The sequence below is a fragment of the Alternaria novae-zelandiae genome (genome assembly GCF_023758075.1).
Source record: "Alternaria novae-zelandiae strain BMP 2774 chromosome Unknown scaffold_37, whole genome shotgun sequence".
In the NCBI taxonomy this organism is placed as follows: domain Eukaryota; kingdom Fungi; phylum Ascomycota; class Dothideomycetes; order Pleosporales; family Pleosporaceae; genus Alternaria; species Alternaria novae-zelandiae.
The window spans coordinates 40636-64303 of NW_026056997.1; the positions used below are offsets into that span (position 1 = coordinate 40636).

Genomic DNA, 23668 nt, shown 5'->3' on the forward strand with positions numbered 1-23668 from the left:
CCATGACGTCGCTAAGCGAGGCGGCTGCGAGTGTTTGCCTAGACCCTGCATCATCACCAGAAGCCGTGCAAACGACCCTAGCCGTCACCTAGATGGACTTGAGCGAGCGCCTTTCCTCTGAGCTTAAATGAAGGCTTAGCTCTTGCGTCGCCCCGCCACTCAGCAGTCGCCGCCATGTTCATGCTCCGAAACCGTAAGTCGAGCTTTGTTTGCCATGTTTCTCCTTCCCGAGCCGCTGCCCCTCCCCCTCCGTTGCTGCGACGACACTAATCCGTACCACCAGTCAGTAAATTTGTCTTTGGCGACAGCTCCAAGGAAACCATTGTCGAAATCGCCCAGGGCCAGCTTTATCTCGTGCGACCCCGCTCTGTCAAGGGATACTCGGAGCTTATATTCAAGGTACGCAAGCCCGTGATCCTGGACTGCATGTGCATTAACAGCCTAGTAGGACGCTGCAGCTACCATCCGCCGCACCGGGCAGGAGTTCCAGTACCAGCTCGTCATCCAGCGCGCATACGAGGAAGGCGAGGAGGATCTCCTAGCAGAAGAAAACGAAGACGCGGCACTTGACGCGCTCGCAGGCGACAAGGACGAAAAGACATTCTTGCTCGACGAAGACCTCCAGTTCCGCGACGACGTCCGCTCCACCGGCGAGAAGATCTTTGCGTGGCGCGACCTCAGCGGCGACGTCGACGACCTCTGGGAGTTTGTGTGCGACCCGTCAGTCAAGCCCGAAACCGCGTCTTTGTTTGAGCGCGTGGCCCTGCAGTGCCAGTACGAGAGGAAGTTCCGGAGAAGCCACGAGCACGCGACCGAAGACGACCTTGCTGCTCTAGCCTACTACGAGGAGCCCATCCCCGACGCGAGCCCCATCGCCAGCCCGACCCTCTCGAACGCCCGCGCGCTTCCCGTCGAACCCCCCACTACCGAAGAACTGTTCCCGAACACCACGAAGGAAAAGATGGCCAAGAAGGTTGCAGGTAAGGGCACTGTCCCGGAGCAGGAGGATGCTACGGCCGCACCACCCTCTGCCGCCCAGCCCCAGGCTCTTGAGACCCTGGTCGAAGGCGACGCGGAGCTTCACCTCTTCGACTTCCCCTCTGGCACCTTCATGAAGCAAGACGACAAAGTCAGTGTCACGGTTACCGAGATTGGCGACTGGAACTACTGGCTGCACATTGCTGGCGAAGAGCGCGAGTGGCTGGGACAGCCCATCGTCGAAGACATCAACCCCGTCTTCAACTACGAATACAAGTCCTTCATTTTCAACCACTACCTTGACGACGGCTCGGCGTACTCATGGCTATTGAAGTTCAAGGATCAGGACGAGCTCGAGAACATTCAGCAAGGTGTGATGCAAGCCCTCTGGGAGCACTTGAACAAGGTCAAATGGGGCAAGGCAAAGGACACCGATCGAGAGTACGTTCTAGAGGCCTTCCAGGACTTGACTATGGAGGATGCGCCAGACGAGGAGCCAGAAGAGGAAGAGGAAGAGGACGAGGAAGAGTACGAGAGCACCAACGAGCAGCGGAGCGAACACTACGACTCTGATGAGTCTGAGGATGACGTCGAGACTGGTCCTACCGACGGAGACCAGAATTCGCAGCTGGCGGTTGGCTACAAACACGACAGGTCGTTCGTTGTGCGTGGAAACAAGATCGGTGTCTTCAAGCATACCCCGGAGAACCAGCTGCAGTTCTCCACAACCATCTCCAACATCAAGACACCGGGAGGCAAGGCTTTCAATCCGAACAAGGTCATGCTGCACCAGCAGGATCGCGACATGATTCTTCAGAACTTGGAGAACCCGAATAACCTCTACCGAATGGATCTTGAGACTGGTACCGTTGTAGATGAGTGGAAGGTGCACGACGACATTCCCGTCAAGGTCTTTGCACCGGAGAACGTATGTACACATCCCTAATATATGATTGAAAGCTAACATGTCGAAGAAATTTGCGCAAATGAGCGGCGAGCAGACCTTCCTGGGTCTCTCCGACAACGCGCTCTACCGCGTCGATCCTCGTTTGGCCGGCAACAAGCTAGTCGACGACCAGCTCAAGCAGTATGCTACCAAGAACGCATTCTCCGCCGCTGCGACTACCGAAAAGGGACACATCGCTGTTGCGTCTGAGAAAGGAGACATCCGCCTATTCGACAGACTCGGCATCAACGCAAAGACCCTCATCCCCGCGCTCGGTGACCCAATCATCGGCATGGACGTCTCAGCCGATGGCCGCTGGGTCCTCGCCACCACGCGAACCTACCTCCTCCTCATCGACGCCCTCCAAAAGGGCGGCAAAAACGACGGCAAACTCGGTTTCGAAAAGTCCTTCGCCAAAGACGACAAGCCCCAACCCCGGCGTCTCGCCCTCACACCCGCCCACGTCGCCCAATTCCAACACGAAACCAAAGCACCCATCTCCTTCACCACCGCCCGCTTCAACACGGGTCTCGACGACAAGGAAACCACTATCATCAGTGCTACTGGTCCCTTCATCGTTACTTGGAGTATGAAGAAGGTGCTGGCTAACCGCAAGGATCCTTACAATATCAAGCGCTACTCTGAGGAGGTTAAGGCTGATAACTTCAAGTTTGGCTCTGACAAGAATCTTATTGTTGCGCTGCCGAATGAGGTCGATATGGTGGCTAAACGTGCGTTGCAGCGGCCGACCCGCGAGAGTATCGCGATGCCGAGTCGGGTTGGGGCGGGCAGGAAGAGTGGGGTTAGAGGGAGTTATCTTGGTAGAAACGAGATTGTGAATAGCCCGTACTAGGCTTGCAAAGCCACGACGTTTCGACGTTTTTCCCTTGGAGGTAAAGGGTGCGGTCTGGTGGGTGGTGGTTGCGGTCATCATCTTGCGCGGTGGCGGCGTTGTGTTAATCTTTCTTTATCTTCTTCTTCTTCTTCTTCGACGAGCTACGGATGCTGTGACGATGGGATGCGAGTAGCTGGTTCCTATATGATTCCCCTTTTTTAGATCGAGACTGGAAATGGCATGTGGTTTTATTGTAATTTGCGTTGTTGTTGATGTGGTTGACATTGTTATCTCGTTGTATTCACTTTAGAGAGGGATCCGGCCGCCTACGACTTCTAGGTTTCAACATGGGCTGGTTGTTGTATCGAAAGCCTTGAACCGAGGCTACGCACTTTGTTCTGCGTCGTATGACTATCTTGTAATGGTTTTCATGTCGCAGAAGTATAACGTTGTTCTGTACGAAGTTTGAATTAACTACGATGGCGGAAGCAGTTATATTATCACTTGCGACAGAAGGAGCTGCAGTGTTACTAGCAATTAATAGAGAACTTGTTTTATTCGTTAATACAACTACCTTTGCTACCTTATCTTTATCTACCTTCTTAATGTTGTATTCTCTAAGAGACTTGACTATGTTGTTGTTAGCGACAAGGTTAATCTATCAAAACGTCTTCCTTCGCACAGTTTGGACAAACTAAGGATAGATGACGTCCTGGCATGAGATATGGCTTTGGTAGCTGGAAAGCTGCTGAAGTGCTGTCGAATTCGCAAAGAGCATCAAAAGACTCACGCGTTTGCCATCACGCCGACCACGGGACATGGTTATGAGTATGGTGGTACATCTATGGAAAAGGTTTTTGGCCTTGGTTGCTCGGCCTTATGTAATTAATATATCTACTACCCAAGAATCAGATCGACAAGCTCTTTCTCTCTTTCTCGCTCCCAAACGTCAGCATGCACTACCCCGCAAGCCTGTCGGTACGCAACACCGTCTTCCCACTCAATCCATAGCACAAATATGCAGTCGAAAGCCCGGCGTTCTTCCCTTTCACCCGCCTCGGAACTTCGTTTGAGCTCGACTTCCCAATCTAGTTCTGGTGAACGCAGAGCCCAGGACGTTCCTTTACTCATTGCTACAAGCTCTAATGGGTTGGGGGATGAAGAGTTTTTGCCCGTCTCTCTTAACAGAGATTCTTGTTCTGAGCTATTGAGGTAAATAAAGCCAACGTATTGATCTTGCGACGATTTTAGCCACATGTGGGGTAAGTCCACCAAGCGGTATTCCACGTTGTGCACGAGTTGACCACATAAAAATGCTCGGTTTGTTTGGGCGAAGAGATATGCGGTTTGTGGGACGGATATACTGGTACTTGTAGAGCAGGGCTCCGGTACAGGGAATGGATATGAGTATTTTTTCCGTGGACAACGAGTATGGCTAAAAACCAGCCCTCGTTTTGCGTCGGATTGCTGATCCCATCCTTGAGGTAAAGTGGATAAACGGCCTTGTAATGCCATTGAGCGATATTCATGCCATGATGAATTGATCGGTCTCCGCTCAGGAGAGGCAGGGTGGGCAAGAGTGCACCACTTGGTGACGGGTTCCGTAAAGCGTTTCTGCCAGTAGCCCTTTTCGTAGATTTCATCATCAGGAAAGCGTATCCTGCCGGTCCAGCCGATCCAGGACCAACTTGGTAAGTGCAAAGATGTTCCAGTAGAGCATCTTGAGCGTGGAATTTTGCGACGTACCAAATTGCCGTTAGGTATCCAATACAATGCAAGATCGAACCAAAATTCGGGAAGTCCGTAGAGAAGACCAGGCTGGTAGAACTGCTCGAGCAGGCTCTGCGTGCCAGCAAACGCAGACAGTGCGTCTTCTGGGAAAGTCAGGTGACGGGAATTATAGGCACTGACTAGATTGCCGAGTGCATAGAGCGTTGGCATCTCAGTTGCAAGCAGTCGATGAATTGTAAGAGTTCGGGAGTTTTCGTTCGGTGGTAGCTGTTTCATCCGATCTTCGCGCATCTGACCATGGTCACAACTCCACTGAACAGCATCGTCTACGAAGACTAGTTTCCGCATTGAGAAGGCATACTCTTGAAATGTCCATGCTCTGGTGTGATATGTGTTCGGGACTTGAGATTGCCAATACCCTCTCGAAGGATGGGGTATTGCCGCCCACTCGGACTCGGAAAGCTGCGTAGGCACCTGAGAATGATTCCGTGAGGCTGTCAGGCCTTTGAGTCCGCGTAGCCCATAGTTCGCGTCAGATCCGTCTGCAGCGACGATGGTGAAGTCGGCAGAGTGATAGATGCGGTGCATTCTAGACACTTCACCGGCAAGCTCGACGTGATCGTCTTGTATCTAATGTCATGTCAAATGCTGTTCGCTTCGAACCAAGCAGTAAATGTAGGTGCTCACCACACACAGAGCATCCACCCAGAGGTACCTATAGCCAAGCAATTTAACAACGGCGAAAGCATCGTTAATTGTTTGTGGAATGTGACGAGCTAGATCCCAGTCTGAAAGGGAAGACGGCTTGAAGAGTCTTTCGCCAATCGCAGTCGTGTTTCGAATCGTCTTAGTCTGGCCCCATTGGTAACTCAATGCAATGTATCCTGCTCCCATACTCTCACCCTCAACAATACACATTTCAAATGTATCGACAAGGTATTTGGGCCTTACAGTCCCTAGGTGACTAAGCCAAGATGACCGCCTGCATCGAACTCCGTGAGTTACGGTGCATGCTTTTATCCACTGCTTCAGTAAGCCCACGTCGACCCATTGAGGATCTACCACTCGCATTGATCCTGGATGATCAGGTACCGTGAGATCGCAGAGTAACCCAAGGTCTTCCCCTTGCGAACTTGACAACAAGAAAGAAAACCAGCCACGTCCGTAGCTCGTATCGATCGTCAGGAGAGACGTTTCACGAGCTGGAATATCGGTAAGAAGCCTGTGCAACCAATCTTTGAATAGTGCCACGTGGGAACATTGGCTTTGAAGGAGATCTTTTGCTGTGCCCAAGGTAAGTTCCTTGCGGGTGTCGGTCTCGTAGGCGAACAGGAGTATCGTGCTACAGATTTGACAGTCGGGTCGTCCGTCAGATGATCGGTACGCTCCACGTTCGGGATTGGCTTTCTCGACTTCTGCGACAGGGACCATTCTGGTTCTAATCTTTACGTTTGTACACAGGTAACCGCGGTTTCTTGGTGTATGGGGCCGATGGCCGAATTGCGAGAAAGTGGTGTGAGTGCGTGCAGATCGAGAGAATGAGGCACAGCAGCGGCCGTGAGGCGAGGCATTCAAAGCGGGGTACTGTATGCAGGTTTATGCACGTGCATGAGAGGTGTTCTTCATACTTGTCATCATGTATAACGAAGTTGATTCGCTGGAAGCAGTAGGGATGACGAAACACAAACATTCTATAACGAGAAATTGGTCATCCCGGACGGCGTATCCCACAGCGCATCCCAGGAGAAATCAAATGCGTTTGGATCCAGTATATCAGACAACAAGAATGTCGCATCGTCAAAATTAGGCATCACTGGTACGTCGATCCCATTTCCATTAGGCGCAACGCTGGTAAGCTCCGTCTCCGATGGCTGTGGCGCTTCTCGTGCGTTCAGCGATGCGATCTTCGACACAGGATCAGCGCAGCGCTCCAAACAATAGTTGGCGAGATCCCAATCGTAGTTATCTCGCGCATGCTGAATGTGCGCAATAACGCGCTCGAGGCGCGAGACGCATGCGTTCCGTATCTCAGGATCTTGAGTCTCGACAGTGCAGCGAAGCGACACGGTGATTGCATGTACCAGGAGATGAGTCGCATAGGGTAGCCAAAAGTCCAGGAACTGGGTTTCGCCCATGGTCAATATGAAATCGAGGACTGCTGACGATGCGATTCGCAACTGGTCCATCCGACTTCGCCCTATACTACCATCTCCATCAAGGACAGCTGCGCGGAAGATGAGACGGGCGAGTACAAGTCTTATCGAGAGGAAAGAGAGCCATAGCATAGGTGTACCCGGACGATTTGGGAGAGGGAGCCATTCCGGAAGTTGTGATTCCAAATCGTCTAGCTCGTGCTTGAAGCGATCGATCTCTCGGGCGAGTTGTATTCGATCCGGACTGATCTGGTAGACGAAGGGTAGGATTTCGGCTAGCAGCTCCGTCAAAGAGCATAAATGTATGAAGCAGGTGGTAGTCTGCTTCTGCTGTGAGGTTGCCTTGGTGCCGATGAGTGAGCTGACAGTCGGTCGCGGTACGTCGTAGTAGCCTTTTGACACATAAGGCGGTGCGCCATATGCGACACTAGACCACTGGTCGGTGATCAAAACACACCACCAGAGTCGCATCCGCACCGACTTCTCGTTCTCTGTAATGTTCCATTTTGATGGGTCCCTGTGCAGCCCAAATGTCTGGGCCAGAGATACTGTCCGGCCGCAAAGAGTAATATTGCCGATAATAGAGACCGAAGGACGTCCAACCTGATCCAGCACTGCAGCTTGAATAGTAGACATTCCAGGGCTGAGAAAGTCCTCCAGAGTCGCTGAGATAGCCTTGTTCCAAACGTAGTATGAGTTTGGTTTGGGGTGCATCTTCAGGGTATCTGATTTGGCCCAGTGCGGCGATGCAAGTGCGAAGATAACACACATCAAATTGTTTGGTACTCTGCCGTATTGCCCTGTCCGCAGCATCTCACACATCTCCTCATCTAGGATGGGAAAATGGTAGTGGATGTGGTTGAAGTACAGCTCGACCACTTCTCGTTTGAAAGGTCCCATTATCTGCTCAACAATCTCCAGCTGTTCTCTACCGCAGCCGCTGTTGGGTGGTAATCCAGTCCGAAACCTTGGGACTGTGAGGTACACCACTGGATCTTTCGCATCATGAAGAAGCGTCTGGTAGTTGGAAGATTCCACCTCACCCTCTGCTTTTCGATGCTGTGAGATATGTCGATTGAAGATGTCTATGTCTTCAGCGAAATGCGGCGCAAGCATGATGGATGCGGAAGGATTATTGTTGGTTTTATGCAAGATAGGTGCTGAGCGAGGCCGAGAAGGACCTTCCTCAGGCTCGCTGTGCCGTCGCCGCTTGGAGGGCCGTCGATCTGGGCCCTCTTCTGTAGGAGAGCTGGTCGTTGAACTCTCGACATACTGGCATTTGAGGCGTCTTTCTCGGCATGACAAACACGGCTCTCCAGGGATGTCGATGTGACATCGGATTTTGCGCGAACGACATCGCGTACAGGCCGGTACTTTGTGTGAGCGGTATGGCCTGTTCTGAATGGGAGCAGCGCTGGCCATCAAAAGAAGATTTGATCGACCAGATGTGCCCGGACCCTGAGTGAAAGCTTGACTAGCTGTTTGAGGAAGGCGCGGTACAGCAGGATATGGGTCCACAACGACACAATGTGAAGTCGCGATTTCGATAGAGGTTCTTCAAGGGCCTCGGAATGGCGTTATTGGCGTCGATTGCATGATGCGGGAATCTGAAAAGACAGAACGTGAAGAAGCTATGGATCGGTGACTGCACGCCGATAGCGCATCGTTTAGCGCGCCCCACTTATCTGCGCCCAAGCTCCGGTTCTCTGGAGGCTCTGTCCCCACCAGCTGCAGGCTTCACATGCCAAACGCCTCACCAAAATATTTCTATGCATTCGCACCATCTACTTCAGTCAGACTGATGTGCGCTCAGTGTTTCGCATGACACCTTTCCACCACCGTGGTATTCCTCTGGGGCTATTTCGGCAGCCGTCGCGCTAGTTCGACCGCCGCATCGAAACCCCGTATCCACGAGCCCACCTATGTGGAGAACACGACTAATTACTCCAACAATTGCACTCTCGCTGTACATTACATCGACCTGTCGTCCCGGACATTCTCTTTGACTACATAAACGGCATGTTTGTCTTAGTCATCATCAATCAACACCAACACCCGCCTGCTTAGCTCAGTGGTAGAGCGCGTCACTAGTAATGACGAGGTCGCCAGTAAGTACACCCATTCGAGTCGCACTAAGGACAGGGCGCTGACGTGCCGTGAAGGTTCAATTCTGGTAGCAGGCACATCTATCGCCGGCGTCGTCGTTGTCGACGCCGTAGCATCCTTTTTTTGGCTTGGGTCGACGTGGTTATGAAAGTAACTTGAAGTTGTGGGCGTAGGCAATCCTGCTAAAGTTCATCCTGGTAGCAGGCATTTGTTTTTGTTAACGAGGTGCTGACAGTGCGCTAGAGACGAACGTGCAGTTCATGCTCGCAGCAGAGCGTTTTTCTATTTTGTCTTTCTAGGGGTAACATCGGGTACCTTCCCTGTCGCACATGCTTTTTGGGGGCTACTACTGAAGGGCTGCTTCTCATTGCCTCGACTGTGGAAAAGAGATGGAGACTTTGGCCCGATCATTATAGTACAACACCCTTTGGCAACGGTGCACAGAAATCGCTCCGCTTGAAAGCGGCAATTCAATGGATTATTTTGCACGATCATACAATGCGTCCAGCTGGAAACCACGGCTAAACGATGCGCGAGGAAACATATATACAAAACACATCTGACGATAACCGTGGATTCCACGATTAACACAAAGATGGACATGCCGTGCCCTCAACAGCCGACATTGCACCACCGGTCTTTCATTGTTGTTAATGCCACACCTGACCATTTCCACTGCGAATTACTTTTGCCACTGCACTCCTTCGCCCTGAGATTCCAAAGACGCTTCGACACGATGCGAAGGGCACGCGACCTGAGATAATCGTCGCAAACATACAACCGCCTAGCGCAGGCATGCTGTCATCGACCGGGCTCTGCCGTGTTGTTATGCAGCTTTGATGAGCAGCGAAATTGCGACTCGACGGGTACCGGCCGAGGAAAGCAACCTCCATGCACGAGGCACCCAGGCTTGCATCTGCCATCTGCAGGTAATTACCGGATGTGCAGGATATTCCTTGGTTCGCTATATCGCTGCTCTTTCGATCTGCTTACGCTGACTGGGCGCGTCGATGAGCTATATTGGATGGAGCCGTCGTACGCCGCGAGAGCACATGCGAACAATGCGCATCGGCCACCACACAATAACTATGATGACATCTAGCTCATGTCGCCATATCAAACGCGCCGATAGTCACCCTCGATAAGGGGGTGTGCACCGCCATCTGCGAACCAACGCGAGGCTGAGGCAGAAAATAGCTCGAGCGCCTAACGCCCCCAGGAAATTAGATGGGAGGCCCAATCACCATTCACGGGTACCTGGACCTAATCTCAGGCTAACGCGCATCACGGCAAGATGTACGGCTGCACGGATCAGCTCTCACGGTTCGGCCTTGCCAGGCACGCGGGCGTTTCGAGCTTGGTTGGCGCTCTGCCGTTTGTTTCCTGGTCTCTGCCGCGTCCTGCGCCGACGCTCCTTCACCTCCACGCCGCCTCTCTAATTCCTCTCACGACATCACGTACTCCTGCGGCCAGGTTGTCGTCTTGTCCTTCTTTCATCAAGCGCTACCTGTCGCATTTCACTCTTTACCACATAACCATAGTTACACTCTTTTCTGTCTAGTGCCTAGTTCACCCAATACACGACATCCACCCCCGTGCGCCCATCGAGCACCACATTCCTTACAACGAGCCGACTTCGATCGAGAAATCCTAGACTGTGCGTAATACGTAATCACGCACCAAACGGAACCTCGAACGCAAGAGCTGGTTACAGTAGAGTAAACGGCGGAGTTCTCCCGAGAACCACAAACACCATAAACATAATCTACCAATCCCCGAATCGACCTTTTGATACGCCACAATGCACGCTATGGCGCACCAACACGCCGGAGCGCATCTTGTGCGACGGCAACGCGACGATGGCCCCGTAGAGATTGTCACGGCGGTCGTCGCCGTGACTGTAGGAGAGGATGGACAACCGGAGCCTACTAAGAATCCCGGAATCGCGTTGCCCGCGCCTGCTACACGCGCTCGCGAGACGACTACTGAGGAAGAGGACGAGCCGGAGGAGACTGCCAAGCCCGAAAAGCCCACCACAACCGCCAGGAAGCCGTCATCTACCCAGGACGACGATGACCTAATCGTGGAGGAGACCTCAACTGCGAAGAGCCCGCTCAAGCCTGCCTCCACCCTCATGGTAGCGACCAAGTCTCCAACGCCTAGCCCGGCTTCATCGATCGCAGGTCTCGCATCTGCTACAGCCGCGACCATTTCGGCTACGGCATCCTCTTCTTCAGCTGCCGCAGCAGACTCTGAAGATGGCATGTCCACCGGTGCGAAGGCAGGTCTTGCCCTGGGTATACTCCTGGTCTTGTGTGCCATCCTCACTGGTATCTTGCTCCTGTACCGTCGCAAGAAGAAGCAAATGGCCGCCGCTGCTGCTCAGAACGAGAAGACTGAGATGTACAACGCACCCGCACCACCGCCTCCTCAAATCATCGCTGGCGCTGCTCCAGCAGGCAGCATCCGTTCTGCCCGTACTGCATCAACCGCACCCCGCCTCAGCCTGCGCCCAGTCACCCAATTTGACCCAGCATTCAGCGAGCAGCGCAAGAGTGGAGGAAACTTGCTCAATGTCGCTGCTGCCGCCGGTGGTGCTGCTGCTCAATCCCAGAACCGCAACCTTTCGCCTTCAGCCTCAGCCGAACGTCCTACCAGCGCCTGGGAGCGACGTGGTGCCGCCAACGCTCCCGCTGCCGACCCATTCAAGGATCCTGAGGCGCAATCTGGTCCTCCCTCAGCGAACCCCTTCGGCAACAACGCTGCGGTCGACACCCAGCAAGCCTCTATCCCCGACTCGCCTCCCAATGCTTCTCCCATGGCCTCCGCTATGCACTCTTCAAAGCCCAGCTCTGATTTCGCCAACCCAGTTCCGGCTATCGCTACCGCTGATTCTAATGCTGTTGCCATGTCTACGATCCCTCCTCCTACCTCTGAGCTTCCTCTGCCACCAACAGTCGCCGGAAACAACGGAAGTGTTCCCCCGAGCCCGGCATGGACTGAAGACATCCCTGCGTCCCCCGGCCCAGCTCCTGCTGGTCCTCTTCCTGTTGCTGGCGCTATGGCTGGTGGTCGTCCCCAGAGCCCTGCCATGGGTCCCGGTCCTAACAACGTTCACCGTGTTCAACTTGACTTCAAGCCTTCCATGCAAGATGAACTCGATCTCCACGCTGGTCAGCTGGTTCGCATGCTCCACGAGTACGACGATGGATGGGTGAGTTTGACTGTTCCCCATAACTTGACAAAATGACTAACTCCTCTCAGGCTCTCTGCATCCGCATGGACCGCTCGCAGCAAGGTGTCGTCCCCCGCACATGTCTCTCCAAGCACCCTGTCAAGCCCCGTAACGGCCCTCCTCGCAACGGTCCCCCACCACCAGGTAACATGCGCGGCCCACCCATTCGCCCAGCCATGGGTCCGGGCGGTCCTCAGCAACGTCCCCAGTCACCCGGCATGAACTCTCCCAACATGCCCCAAGGCAGCCCCGGTCCCCGTCAAATGTCCCCTCGCCAGATGTCGCCCCAGCAAATGCCATCCCCACAGATGCAACAAGGCCCACGCATGCGATCCAACAGCAACGCTCCCCAACAAGGACCTCCCCGCGGCCGCTCCAACAGTAACGCGCCCTACGCCGGCCCACCCCGCTCCATGTCCCCCGGTCCCTACGGCGGCGGACCCCAGATGGCACCCCCACCCCAAATGGGCGGGCGTCCACGATCCAACTCCGCGAGCCAGGCCGGCAACCCACGACGAGGTCCAGCACCCGGTCCCAGTCCCATGAACCCCAACGCCATTACCCCCAACGGACCCGTTCCTATTCCTGCCCGGAAGCCGGTCCCTGGTATGGCTATGTAAACAAGAAGAAGTTTGATTCTAGACTGGTGCTTTTATGAGGAACGTTTGAGCGGTTTCTTGATCTTGATTTGAATTTTTTCGCTATTTCCTTTTGTGAAATCTTTCCAACTAGCGGTACGCGGTTCCTTGTGAATTTGTTGTTTACCCTGTGCCCTTCGCTTGGCTTCGATTCTTTGTAGCGGCCCCTTCTTCCACTGCAGATATGCAGTGGAAGGCCAGTCACTACTAGACCTCTTTGCTTTTCGATGCCTATACCCCCTGTAGCCTCGCACCAACCGTCCCCCATCTCACTTATCGAGGCTGGTCACCGGAGCAGGCGAGGCGAGATACTTTAGTCGATAATGTCTTGAGGATCTTTTTTATATATATGGAAGTGGAATGTTACCTGTCCGCTGGGAAGGTTTCGGATGGGCTGGTTTGAGCCATGGCATATGCCTTCTTTCCATTTTGCCTCTTGAGCGCCTGGTGCAATATGAGTTTACTCTACTGCTGCAAGTGCCGGGTCGCTGAGGGTAGGGGAGAGGTATGGGATTCTTTGAGAATGAATATTTGGATAGGGAATGAAATGAGTATACAAAAGCTTCCTCTCCGCTTATGTTGTAATCCTGGGAGGGCCAATATCCCGACTGCCTACTGAATCTCCATTGATAGCCATGTGCGAGTAAGTATCGTGCCGCTGTTTGGTACCGATGACATGGAAGTACCGAGTTTTCTCAACGATTGTGACACAACAGTAGATCGCAGTCGAGATCATAAGTGTCTGTACTTACGGGGTGTGGTTCGTTGTTGCATGTTTTTGGCATGTAGAAGCTCACAATGTTGCGTCCCGACTGTACCATCATTTGGCTATTGTGGCGCGACCGAACACCCCGCGGTAGAACGGAAGGCAAAGCATCAGCAAGCAAGTATCGTATTGACGAAGGGTCAGAGTATAACAGGAAGAACTGATATCTAGCGAGGTAGTAGACATACTCGTAGAGTTGAGTGATGCATACAGTGAGAAAAGAGGGGGAACGTGTAATGGAGGATTCGGATACGATGAGCCTTCAATCGTTCTTAAACTTGGGAAACAGTCACTTGAATAGCCTAATAGCGATGTGAAGGCAACAGAGGCCAGTCCTCTTTTGAGCCACATCACTGGAGCAAGATTGACATTGGGCCTCTCGCATGAGTTGAGATCATGACGTGGCTAGGTCTGCACGTTACACACCGAGACCCCTCAGCCTTGCCATATATACGCCACTTGTCCCGACCCTCACAAGAGTGCTTCCAGCTTGTGTCGATTATTCAAGCTGCAACGATTCGGAAGTGCCCACCGTGACCTCCTTCCGTACACTCACAACAGTTAAAACTACCGCAAGTTGCAAGTATGAGGCGCGTGTCCGCCCAGGCTAGTTAGAACCCAACAGCCCAGAAAGGAATGCTAACGATCAGTGAAAACCACAGACCCAGCTCTTCTGCGCCTGCCCTACTAGCCCTCTCACCGTTGCACCGACCTGACGTCCTCGCAAGTCGGCTCTACTTGATTTCCGTAATAGCACTCAGCCAGCCTATTGGTACTGCGCAACTTAGCGTATCCGTTGCCCGCATGCCTCTTGAGCGCCACTGTGTTAAAGCCAATGAGACATGATATACAATGGTCAAGCGATCCGCATCCACCAATCAAGGAACATGCTAATAGCCGGGGTCCCTTGGGCTGACCAGTCGACAGGGGGGCGAGCTATCGAAAGTGGTCCGCGCGCGGAAAGAGCGAAAGAGGCTCGTCTCAAAAGCAGGCGCAGCCCGCCGTCGCTTCCTTAAGCAGCACTTTTTAGCCGACCTAGACAAATCAAGTCACACTCCTCGATTGTCAGATACCTTTTCACCTTGACAGATACTCGGTCATCTTGAGTGCAACAACTTCGCACGCCTCGCAATTACCTGGCAGACTTTCTACCGAATCTCAGCGTCGAATACTGGCTTACTGCCTGAGTCCAATCTTTTGCAACTCATCTCATTGACTGTTGCCAAGACCAACTCTCTTCTTATCCACCTTTCTGGCGACACCTCCCTTTGATGCTATCGAGCCCATACAACAAATTATCCAAAGATAACCTCTCCTCCCGCCTCGATCCCACTGGCCAAGTGTAGGCACACGTTTTACCATCCTCTTAGAAAGAGATAGAAAGTAAGTGCAAATAGTTTCATCTCATCGAGCCCATGTGTTCCGTAAAACATACTGGCTTCGCCGACTCTACGAATGTGCCAATGTCCAGTAGGCTCTCGAGATGCTGACTTCGTCCAGTGGCACCATCAACAGATATCATCCATGCAAAGCAATCATGGACCAAAGAGGCTATATTCGCTGTTGTCACCTTGTTCGTCATGGTGACGCTGTCCGCCATAGGCCTGATATGCAAGCACCGTCTGAAGAGGCCCAGTTTTTGGACAATAGCGAGGTGGCGGAGATTACTTGTAGCTGGTACGCTTAATAACCATGTTTCCCTCTGGCAGCTTCTAATGGCGTACAGATGAAGAGCTTGCTGTGGTCCGAATTAGGTCAACGACATCCGGCTGGGTTGGCATCGCAGACGTTCGGCGAGACCAGCAGGATACATATACATCGATTATCCGAATGAGACGTGGACCTGGGTTATGGCGATCTTCAAGTCAGATCAATGGTGGATCCCGGTGACGATGCAGAACACCTGAGTTGGCGAAGGGTAGAGCCTGAGTAGTGACGGACTATACGATATGTTGCGTCAGTTCAAGCTCTTACAACAGGTCGCTGTCAATTGGAGTGCGGTGAAGCGCGGGACGGTGATGATCGGTTTTCCTTCTTCAAAGACATTCTTAGACGTTAGTTGTGATGTGCGTATTTTCGGGGAAAAAAAATTATACTGTGAGTCGCACATCCTACCTTCGTGTATGTGAGACCCTCGCCTTGCTGCCGCACAGCGCGTGATGCCAGCAAGGCTGAAGAACTTGTTGTGCCGCTTGCCGAGCCTTGTGGGCCAACATGTTCAGTCAAGCTCCGTTTTCAGCAGTCAGAGGCCTTCCACATGTGCGTTAAGGCTTGGATGAGACATGAAGTATGCGAGCGAAGAGTTGGTGGTCTGGTGCGATCGCGTTGAGGACGGACATCAGCATGGAGGAAGATGGGGAGAAGGGTGGGGCCATTTCAGCGCGCTTGGGGCCGTGCGGTCTGGCTAACCCGATGACGCAGGCTAAGTCTTTGCCAACCGCATCACCTCATATGAGTAGCAGAATGAACAGTTACACTGGCGGTTGTACTAGTATCAAAAGCGAAGACTGCTGCAAAAAAATCGATGCATGGTAGACTCCTACAAGGTAGATGTCCAAGCTTGCTAATGCCAGCTATTTACGCTCTACGACAAGAAGCAGCCGCACTTCACGATCCTACTCCATAGCAGCCAACTTGACCTTCTTAGCCTTCTTCTTGCTCTTCTTACTTCCTGGCGCTCCAAGTGCTTTCAATTCCTCTAGCTCGGCCAATGCTCGCTCAGTCCCTTCTTCCGCTTGCGCAACACCATCGGTCTTTGTCTCACCATCGACAGGAGTTATCGAGGGCGGCTCGGCCTGCATCACCGAGTCTGAGCGTACGTGAACAGGAGCTTTGGTTGTCTCTGAGACGGTATCACTGGTATTGACCTGTTCTGGCTTCCTGTTGCCCATCTGCTGGTACGTCTTTGAGGACTTGAAGTCCAGCTCATCCGTGAAGGGCTCGAGCGTTGATGGCTTCTCTACTGGTTGAGCTTCTTCAAGCTTCGGTGCGACTTCTTCAGTGGGCTTCGAAACGATTGCTTCGTTCGAAACTGGTGCTTCCTCAAGGACATCCTTTGGAACAGGCGCTGACACAGGTTTCGTTGCGGTCTCTTCTACGTGTTGCTCCTTGGGGGGCGCAGTTGTAGGGACATCGGCTTCACCACCGACCGACTCGTTGAGCTCCGGCACAAGCTCAGCTGTTGGAGTAGTGGCTTCTTCGTTACTGACAACCGGCGTCGCAGGCGCTCGAGCGTAGTTGCTCATCACAGTCTTCCAGACGAGTTGTAGAAGCCTGCTGTTGCCCTCCACCGTCGTAATGAAGTCTGGCTTCCGAAACGGCTCAGGATCGTCCGCCATAGCGTTGTTGAGCGATTGTTCAACATAGCTCGGATACCACAGATCATCCTCCGGTAGCAAAGGGAAAGCATGGTCTCTCGCTACAGTGAGGATATCGAAAATGCTCATCTCTTCATCGAGGGACTTCAGCTTGTTCTGGGCCAGCTCAGCAAGGCCGGGTAGCTTGTAGCGAGCAGCAGCACAGTATACACCTGCCCCCAGCTTGTAGACTTCGGGTATGACTTTGTCAGACGACGCCAGTATGTTGAGGCTCTGGTATTTGCCGGTGTACAGGTAGTGCACCAGAGTGTGTGCTGTGTTCAAATCCAGCTCCGGGAGAAGTACGGACTGCTTGACGAAGGCCAATGGATAGGACTTCGCGGCAAGAACCTCGCTTCGGCTCAAGACGCTGTCGTGGACGAGGAAGCGAGTTGCTTCTGGTCCAACTTCCAGTGAGACCATCTGCGTGGTTGCATAGGGGCTATATGATACTGTCAATGCCAAATTGAGACCCGGTGGTGATATGTACTTACGAGACTTCTTCAGGACTGACTGCTAGGTCTCCCGTACCATACGCATATCCTCCCAACCCATCATTGTCATGCGACACGTCCAAGGTAGAGTTATCGCTAACAGACATATTGTACAAACACCAAAGGACACCTGTTGATACCTGCGACAATCCAGACGAAACACCTCCCTTTAACCCATCACGACAACTTCCCCCAAAATGAGGCTCAAAACACATGCGCTGTCATTTATTACAAGACGCGGGGTCTGTATGCACTCATGAGTTGTCAGTTCGACAGCATTCTCAGCCTTGTGGCTTCGGTGATCCCGTTGGTCAGCCTGATCGTCCTTCACTGCACCCCGCGAATGATGCGTCCAATAGACCAAGACGGATCGATGAGCTGAGCAAAACCGGTGAGATGGGGCGTAGATTTTATCTGGAATTCTCTTTGGTTTATGCGCTCAGACCCGATGGCTGGATGGGCGCGCTATCGCTGGTAGCCGGCGATCTAGACTGTTCGTTGGTGGCCGCGGAACAAACGTTCCTCGTGTACCGGGAAATCGTCTCCGAATGAGATCGTGACTGAAGCAGGGTACTATGCGGGTGTCGAGATAGAGGACACAACTGAGGACGAAAGGTGGAGGTGGATGTCTAATTATCCTTCCTGGAAGGTCGACTCATTGGAAAGAACGAAATGTCAACCCTTGCGCGGTTGTAGTCAGCCGCCACATCTCACCTTCCCTACGTGTGAGGCGCCGGGGAAAAAAGAAGATGTCCTGGCGAGGACTAAGAAGGACATTTAGGTACGGAAAGCATTACTATGAACGATAATCGAGATCTGGACATCGCATGTCGCGTTCTAGATATGATTGACGAAGCGGAGGGTGAATTGAGTCCCAAAATAGGAATGAGTCAACACCTCTAATCGCAGCGGCCGAGCGTGGATATTCCAAGGGTTTGTATTCTACGGGAGACAATTGCCGTCGTACATGATGCAATCGCAGTCCGCGGACGGACCCTGAGGACGCACAGTAGGAACGCACGGCGTGCCACTTTTCCTAGGCTGGCTTAGCGCAACTGTGCCTCAGCCTCCGCCCACAAGTGCACCAACCGCTACCGTACTTAGTTAAGTACGGCTGAACATCATTTGCAATGTCAACCTCAGCTTCCTCAATGTCAGCCGCGTCTGGTATTAATCCACAGAACCAGGCTGCAATGTCGGAAATATACACAGTTCAAACCACGAACTCGACGTCGTCAAGTCACACGAATACGCTGCGCCTTCCATCAAGTCTAAGTTTCTGGATACTCAGCGTCCTCAGTGCCTACTGGCTTCTCGTTCGCACTCTCCGGTATAGGCGTCGCGATGGCCTCACTCACCGCTCGAATGTAAAAGCAATACTATCAACACTTTCACTTCCGCAAGGCTGACAAGCAACATAGTACCCCGACCGCTCTTCATGGAGTCGCATGACTGTTAAAGATGCGCATTCAGTACACGTTTCTCTTACTGAACTCGAATTCCCAATCATATTCCACACATCCACGTTCTTCGCCCTCTTCAAAACCTATGGCATACCCAGTATCTCGAAGCTGCTTGTCGCAACAGGACAATTGTCATGCCCGGAAACAGCATCAAAACGTGCTGCTGATACTGCTACTATCATGACCGAGGCGATTATCAACGAACCTGATTCCGAACGCGCCATCAGTGGTATAGCGCGTATGAACTACCTTCATAATCGGTACATCAAAGCGGGGAAGATATCGAATGACGATATGTTGTATACGCTTAGCCTCTTCGTTCTTGAACCTATCAGGTGGACCGCCCGATACGAGTGGCGAACTGTGACAGACTTCGAGAGATGCGCCATGGGTGTATACTGGAAGGATATGGGTGAGGCGATGAAGATATCGTACGACACTCTACCTTCTGCGGGCCAAGGATGGCGTGACGGGTTTCACTGGCTGGAAGAGGTAGAAGCGTGGAGTCTGGCATATGAGGCTCAGAACATGGTACCTGCTGAGACGAACGCGACGCTTGGTCGTGGTACTTTCGATGTCGCCTTGTTCAACGTACCTTCCGCTCTGAAACCTCTCAGCTTTACCGTGGCATACACGTTACTCGAGCCGCGCTTGCGGAAAGCGATGAAGTGAGTGGAAGATGGAGCTCTTACTTGATTGACCCATCATGCTGACAATATCCAAGCATACCACAGCCACCTGCCATCTACTACCAAGTTTTAGAAACATTGGTCGAGATTCGCAAGTTCTTGCTCCGAAACTTCTTCCTCCCACGTCCGTACTTTCTACGCCCGGACTGGTTCACAGAGATTGACGAGCGCACTGGCCGGGCCAATGCTGGTCAATATATTGACAGGCCGTGGTACGTCAAGCCGTCGCTTATGAAGAGGTGGGGTCCAAACGCGTTATTACTGCGACTGGTTGGGGGTGTCGTCCCAGGCGACGAACGATATCATCCAAGAGGATATCGGATCCATGAGCTTGGTCCTTCAGAGCTTGTGGGGAAGGGTGATGCCGAGATGCGGAATACGAGAGATGAGTTGAGAGCGAAAAGAATGGGGTGTGTGTTCTCTCGCTGATGGACTAGCTGTATTTGCTGAGAAGGAAAAGGGTGAGGTGTTCGATGGCGACGAGCTTCGGCCAAGTGTGGAAGGAGCTTAGATTCCCATGAATAGGATGCAGTAGCTCTCAACGAGAAGAGAAGCTCGGCGAACTTATGCGAAGCATCGATCGTGATGGCAAGATGCCATCCGTATTTGTGCTGAGATGAAGAAGTATAGCGGAAGACATTAGAGAACAAAGGGAGGTGGAGGGGTCCACATCGGAATGCTTCCGCACCCGCATCCAATGGCGGAACCCCGCGTCCACCCCGCGGTGATACATATGGAGCAGTTGCTCTCCGCTGTATAGCATCATCCCACTTTACTATCATCTTCCTATATTCTCAAGAACTCACAATGGCGACTACAAAAGTTGCACTCATCACTGCCAGCTCAGCAGGTCTGGGCGCACAGATAGCACGCGTGTTCGCACCAGACTTCCGTGTAGTATGTATACAAACCTACCTACCGTCACATGTCCAGCATATACGGCGACCAAGAACAGCAACTAACATACCCAGGTAATAAACTACTCCTCAAACTCCGACCGGGCCGCCACCCTCATGAAAGAGCTCTCCTCCATCCCAGGCCCTTCCTCTGATTCCAACCCACGTTTCCACCTCATCCAAGCCGACATGTCCTCCAAGCCCTCGGTCCAAAACCTCGTCAAAGAAACCATCGAAAAAATGGGCCGCCTCGACGTCGTCGTCTCAAACGCCGGCTGGACCCGCATGACCACCTTCACCGACATCGAGCAACAGATAAACGACGAAGACTGGGACAAGTGCTTCACCATGAACGTAAAAACACACATGTGGCTCGCCTACGCCGCGAAAGACGCCTTAGTCTCCACCGAAGGCACATTCATCTCCACAGCGAGTGTAGCGGGAGTCAAGCCCAGTGGGAGTAGCGTGCCGTATGCTGTGACGAAAGCGGCGCAGATCCATCTTGCGAAGAGCTTGGCTGTTATTCTTGCGCCGCGGATTAGGGTGAATAGTATTAGTCCTGGTATGTTGCTTACGGAGTGGGGACTCAAGTTTCCGGAGAAGAAGAGGGAGGCGGCGATTCAGAATACTAAGTTGAAGAGGTTGGCGACGGTGGAGGATTGTGCGGAGCAGGTTAGGGTGTTGGCGCTTAGTAGGAGTATTACGGGGCAGAATATTTCGATTGATGGGGGGTCTTCTGTGTAGGGGAGGGTGTGGTTAGTTTGGGCTGGGTTGGACTGGGCATGTTGGAGTGCAGAAAGTACATTGCGCTGAGAACTTTCGGGGAGTCTATCTGTGACTGAGGGGAATGTCTTGTTCGTAGAGGAACATGCGTTCTCGGTGTTATAGACGCTTACAGTTTCAGGCTTGGGATTGTCAATTCCGGCGGTACTGTAAGCTGACTGCATAGAGCTTCACTAGGAAAACCATATGCATGGCCGGTTAGAACAACGACATTCTATTCTTGACGTTCTCATCGCTGCAGTGTTGCACAGAAACGGCGTCGCAAAGAGCGGTGGAATGATCGTGAGACTCGCATGCAGCATGTGCTACGTCGACACTCATTCGACTTTTGTGCGACGTATACGTTGTGCACTGTGTATACCTTCGGCATGTTTGCTGTCGCTAGTCTGACGGATGAAGTTTGAGCAACCGCAAGCTTACTTCCGTTGCACAAGTTCATGAAGGACGCTGAACAGGGCGTGAGGTGTGCTCTGAAGACAGTTTTGAACGATGTAAGATTCGCGACTGTTCCCAGCCACGCTCAGGTACCGAGCAAATCGACCGATCCGTGTATTTCGAATGATTCGAATGAACTAATTGTGACAGCATCGGTGGCGCACTCGCAGCGCCGTCTGCCACAGGTCGCCGTCTCTAGTCGAACTCCCGTCTCGCCAACAGTATTGCCCAGCATGGTAGTGAAGAGGCACACGTCAATGAAGGAACAGAAAGAGTAGCCAAGCTGACTCGCTCTTACACCAAGCAGGACATCCACTATAGAGTCAGCAAGACAAGCCCGTCAGAGAATTGATAGGGCGCGATGCACCAATGATCCGCTCCCAGGTTACTCCAAACGCGTAGTCAGGGCTCCGGCTTCGGAGCGCAACCATTGGCCCGGCGGGTTTTCGCATCCTACGAAACGTGCTTGAATTGCACAACATGCGATACGTCGAGATAAACAAGTACAATCCCACCCGTCAATAAAGATCGCGCGGAATGCCAATCAAGGATGCGAAATATGTGGAAAGTGGCTGGTCGCGTGCGAGCCAACGATGCTGCTGTGTCCAATTCCAGTTTCCCCACGCCAGACGTGTGCCACAGTATCGACCTCTCCACGAGCCCACCACGGCGGCCTTGAGACCCACCGCCTCGCTTCTGGGGACACTCACATGCTTTCGCGACAGTTTGCCGCCAAGGGTTGCCGGACGGGTACGGGAGGCTGACATGCAGCTGAGCCCTACTGCATGCCACGCCGCACGGGTCGTGGTGCAAAAGAACACAACGGCTCCAGCTGGTAGGCCAGTTGATGTTGTTTCGTGTCAGCGCGTAGATGCAAAGAAAGACGAAGGTTTGATTGCTTCTGAGATGCCTCCCACTGTCCAAGTAAGCTGCTGGCAGGCGTATCCAGGTCGCGCTCGCCTCAGAGTATGCGGACACGGGCATCGGGAACCAGGGTCTCACAATCTTCGCGCTCCGGCATGTTGCCTGGCTCGTTGGAAATAACTCTGAGCTGGTTCGAAAATAGTCCCAGTTTGGGCGTTTGACGAGGTTAGCTGCTGCCTTTGTGGAGACTCGTTACTAGATGCGGTAAGATACAGTACGACAGTGGCCGCGGTTAGTTAAAGAAATGATAATAAATAATATAATAGAACCAACGTTGTATCCCTCTAATATCTACCCTAGTTATGCGTAGTAAGGCTAATCTAAGAATATAATACCTTATCCCTAAATTTAAGTATAGCCTAAAACACCTAGCTATTTTACACTTCTAACTAGTTTATAAAACGCTACTTATTCTTATTAGACTTTTTACTATTATTAAACTTATAAATAAGCTTAGTAAGAGCTTTATATTTTTTCTTTATCTATAAAATAGTATTAATATAGTTTATACTCTTATTAGAATTCTATCTATAAAGTTAAAGAGTAAAAGGTACTTATAGTTATTTTTAAGCTACTTCTTTAGCTATTTCTTATTTAGCGTAAATAGTTTAACTTTTTAAGAGTTATATAGAGCTGCGTCTACTTTATTAATTATTATAGTATACTCTATATTAACTATTTTATTAGTATTAGCCTAAGTAGGCGTTAATATATTTAAAAAGAAGCTATATTTTTATTTTATAGAGATAGGCGTAGGTTATAGAAAAATATATTTATTTTTATATATTAATAAAGGTCTCTAGCTAAGTAGAAGCTCTAATTTTATTATACTTATTACTAAGTAGTGTTCTACTTATAAGATACTAAAATTTTTAGATCTAGTATATATACTATAGTATATACAGACCTTAATATTAGAATTATAACTATACTAAGTTATTATAACTAAAGCTTTTTAACAAATATTAAATAGAAAAATATTAAGATTAAAATAAGATATAATCTATTAATACGGCAACGTAATAATAATTAAGATTATGTGTTAGTTAAAGAACCACAGACGATGGCCGGTCGGACGGGTGTCTCGATCTGCTCAACCACAGCCGGATTTTGCACGCCGCGGGCCTTCTGCAGGGCGTGCGCTCAGTAGCGCCGTGTCGCAACGGCAAGACCTAAAAACCCAAAAGATTGGGTGTCGAATGGTCGTTGGGCGCCCGATGTTCGCCCGACTGCGGTGCCT

The 23668-nt window shown here is 51.8% G+C and overlaps 6 protein-coding genes and 1 non-coding gene across 7 annotated transcripts; 5 read left to right on the plus strand and 2 right to left on the minus strand.

Moving 5' to 3' along the window:
• Window positions 1-174: 174 nt before the first annotated feature.
• On the plus strand, window positions 175-2777 carry J4E88_010654 (uncharacterized protein; the record flags this gene model as incomplete). The annotated part of the gene is made up of 4 exons (XM_049404245.1): window positions 175-193; window positions 284-399; window positions 449-1906; window positions 1953-2777. The coding sequence occupies 4 exons, from the start codon at window positions 175-177 to the stop codon at window positions 2775-2777; spliced, it is 2418 nt and encodes an 805-aa protein (XP_049249967.1).
• A 3404-nt stretch (window positions 2778-6181) lies between these two features.
• On the minus strand, window positions 6182-8065 carry J4E88_010655 (uncharacterized protein; the record flags this gene model as incomplete). Its single annotated transcript, XM_049404246.1, has 1 exon — window positions 6182-8065. One exon carries the CDS (start codon window positions 8063-8065, stop codon window positions 6182-6184), a length of 1884 nt encoding a protein of 627 aa, XP_049249968.1.
• Window positions 8066-8700: 635 nt separating this feature from the next.
• J4E88_010656 lies at window positions 8701-8826 on the plus strand. The gene has a single exon. It is a non-coding gene; the product is annotated as a tRNA-Thr (tRNA).
• A 1724-nt stretch (window positions 8827-10550) lies between these two features.
• J4E88_010657 (uncharacterized protein) lies at window positions 10551-12604 on the plus strand (the record flags this gene model as incomplete). The annotated part of the gene is made up of 2 exons (XM_049404247.1): window positions 10551-11963; window positions 12014-12604. The coding sequence occupies 2 exons, from the start codon at window positions 10551-10553 to the stop codon at window positions 12602-12604; spliced, it is 2004 nt and encodes a 667-aa protein (XP_049249969.1).
• A 3399-nt stretch (window positions 12605-16003) lies between these two features.
• On the minus strand, window positions 16004-17345 carry J4E88_010658 (uncharacterized protein; the record flags this gene model as incomplete). The annotated part of the gene is made up of 2 exons (XM_049404248.1): window positions 16004-17186; window positions 17239-17345. 2 exons carry the CDS (start codon window positions 17343-17345, stop codon window positions 16004-16006), a joined length of 1290 nt encoding a protein of 429 aa, XP_049249970.1.
• A 1341-nt stretch (window positions 17346-18686) lies between these two features.
• Window positions 18687-19373, plus strand: J4E88_010659 (uncharacterized protein; the record flags this gene model as incomplete). Its single annotated transcript, XM_049404249.1, has 1 exon — window positions 18687-19373. The coding sequence occupies one exon, from the start codon at window positions 18687-18689 to the stop codon at window positions 19371-19373; it is 687 nt and encodes a 228-aa protein (XP_049249971.1).
• Window positions 19374-19983: 610 nt separating this feature from the next.
• J4E88_010660 (uncharacterized protein) lies at window positions 19984-21030 on the plus strand (the record flags this gene model as incomplete). Its single annotated transcript, XM_049404250.1, has 3 exons — window positions 19984-19992; window positions 20021-20287; window positions 20362-21030. 3 exons carry the CDS (start codon window positions 19984-19986, stop codon window positions 21028-21030), a joined length of 945 nt encoding a protein of 314 aa, XP_049249972.1.
• Window positions 21031-23668: the final 2638 nt, after the last annotated feature.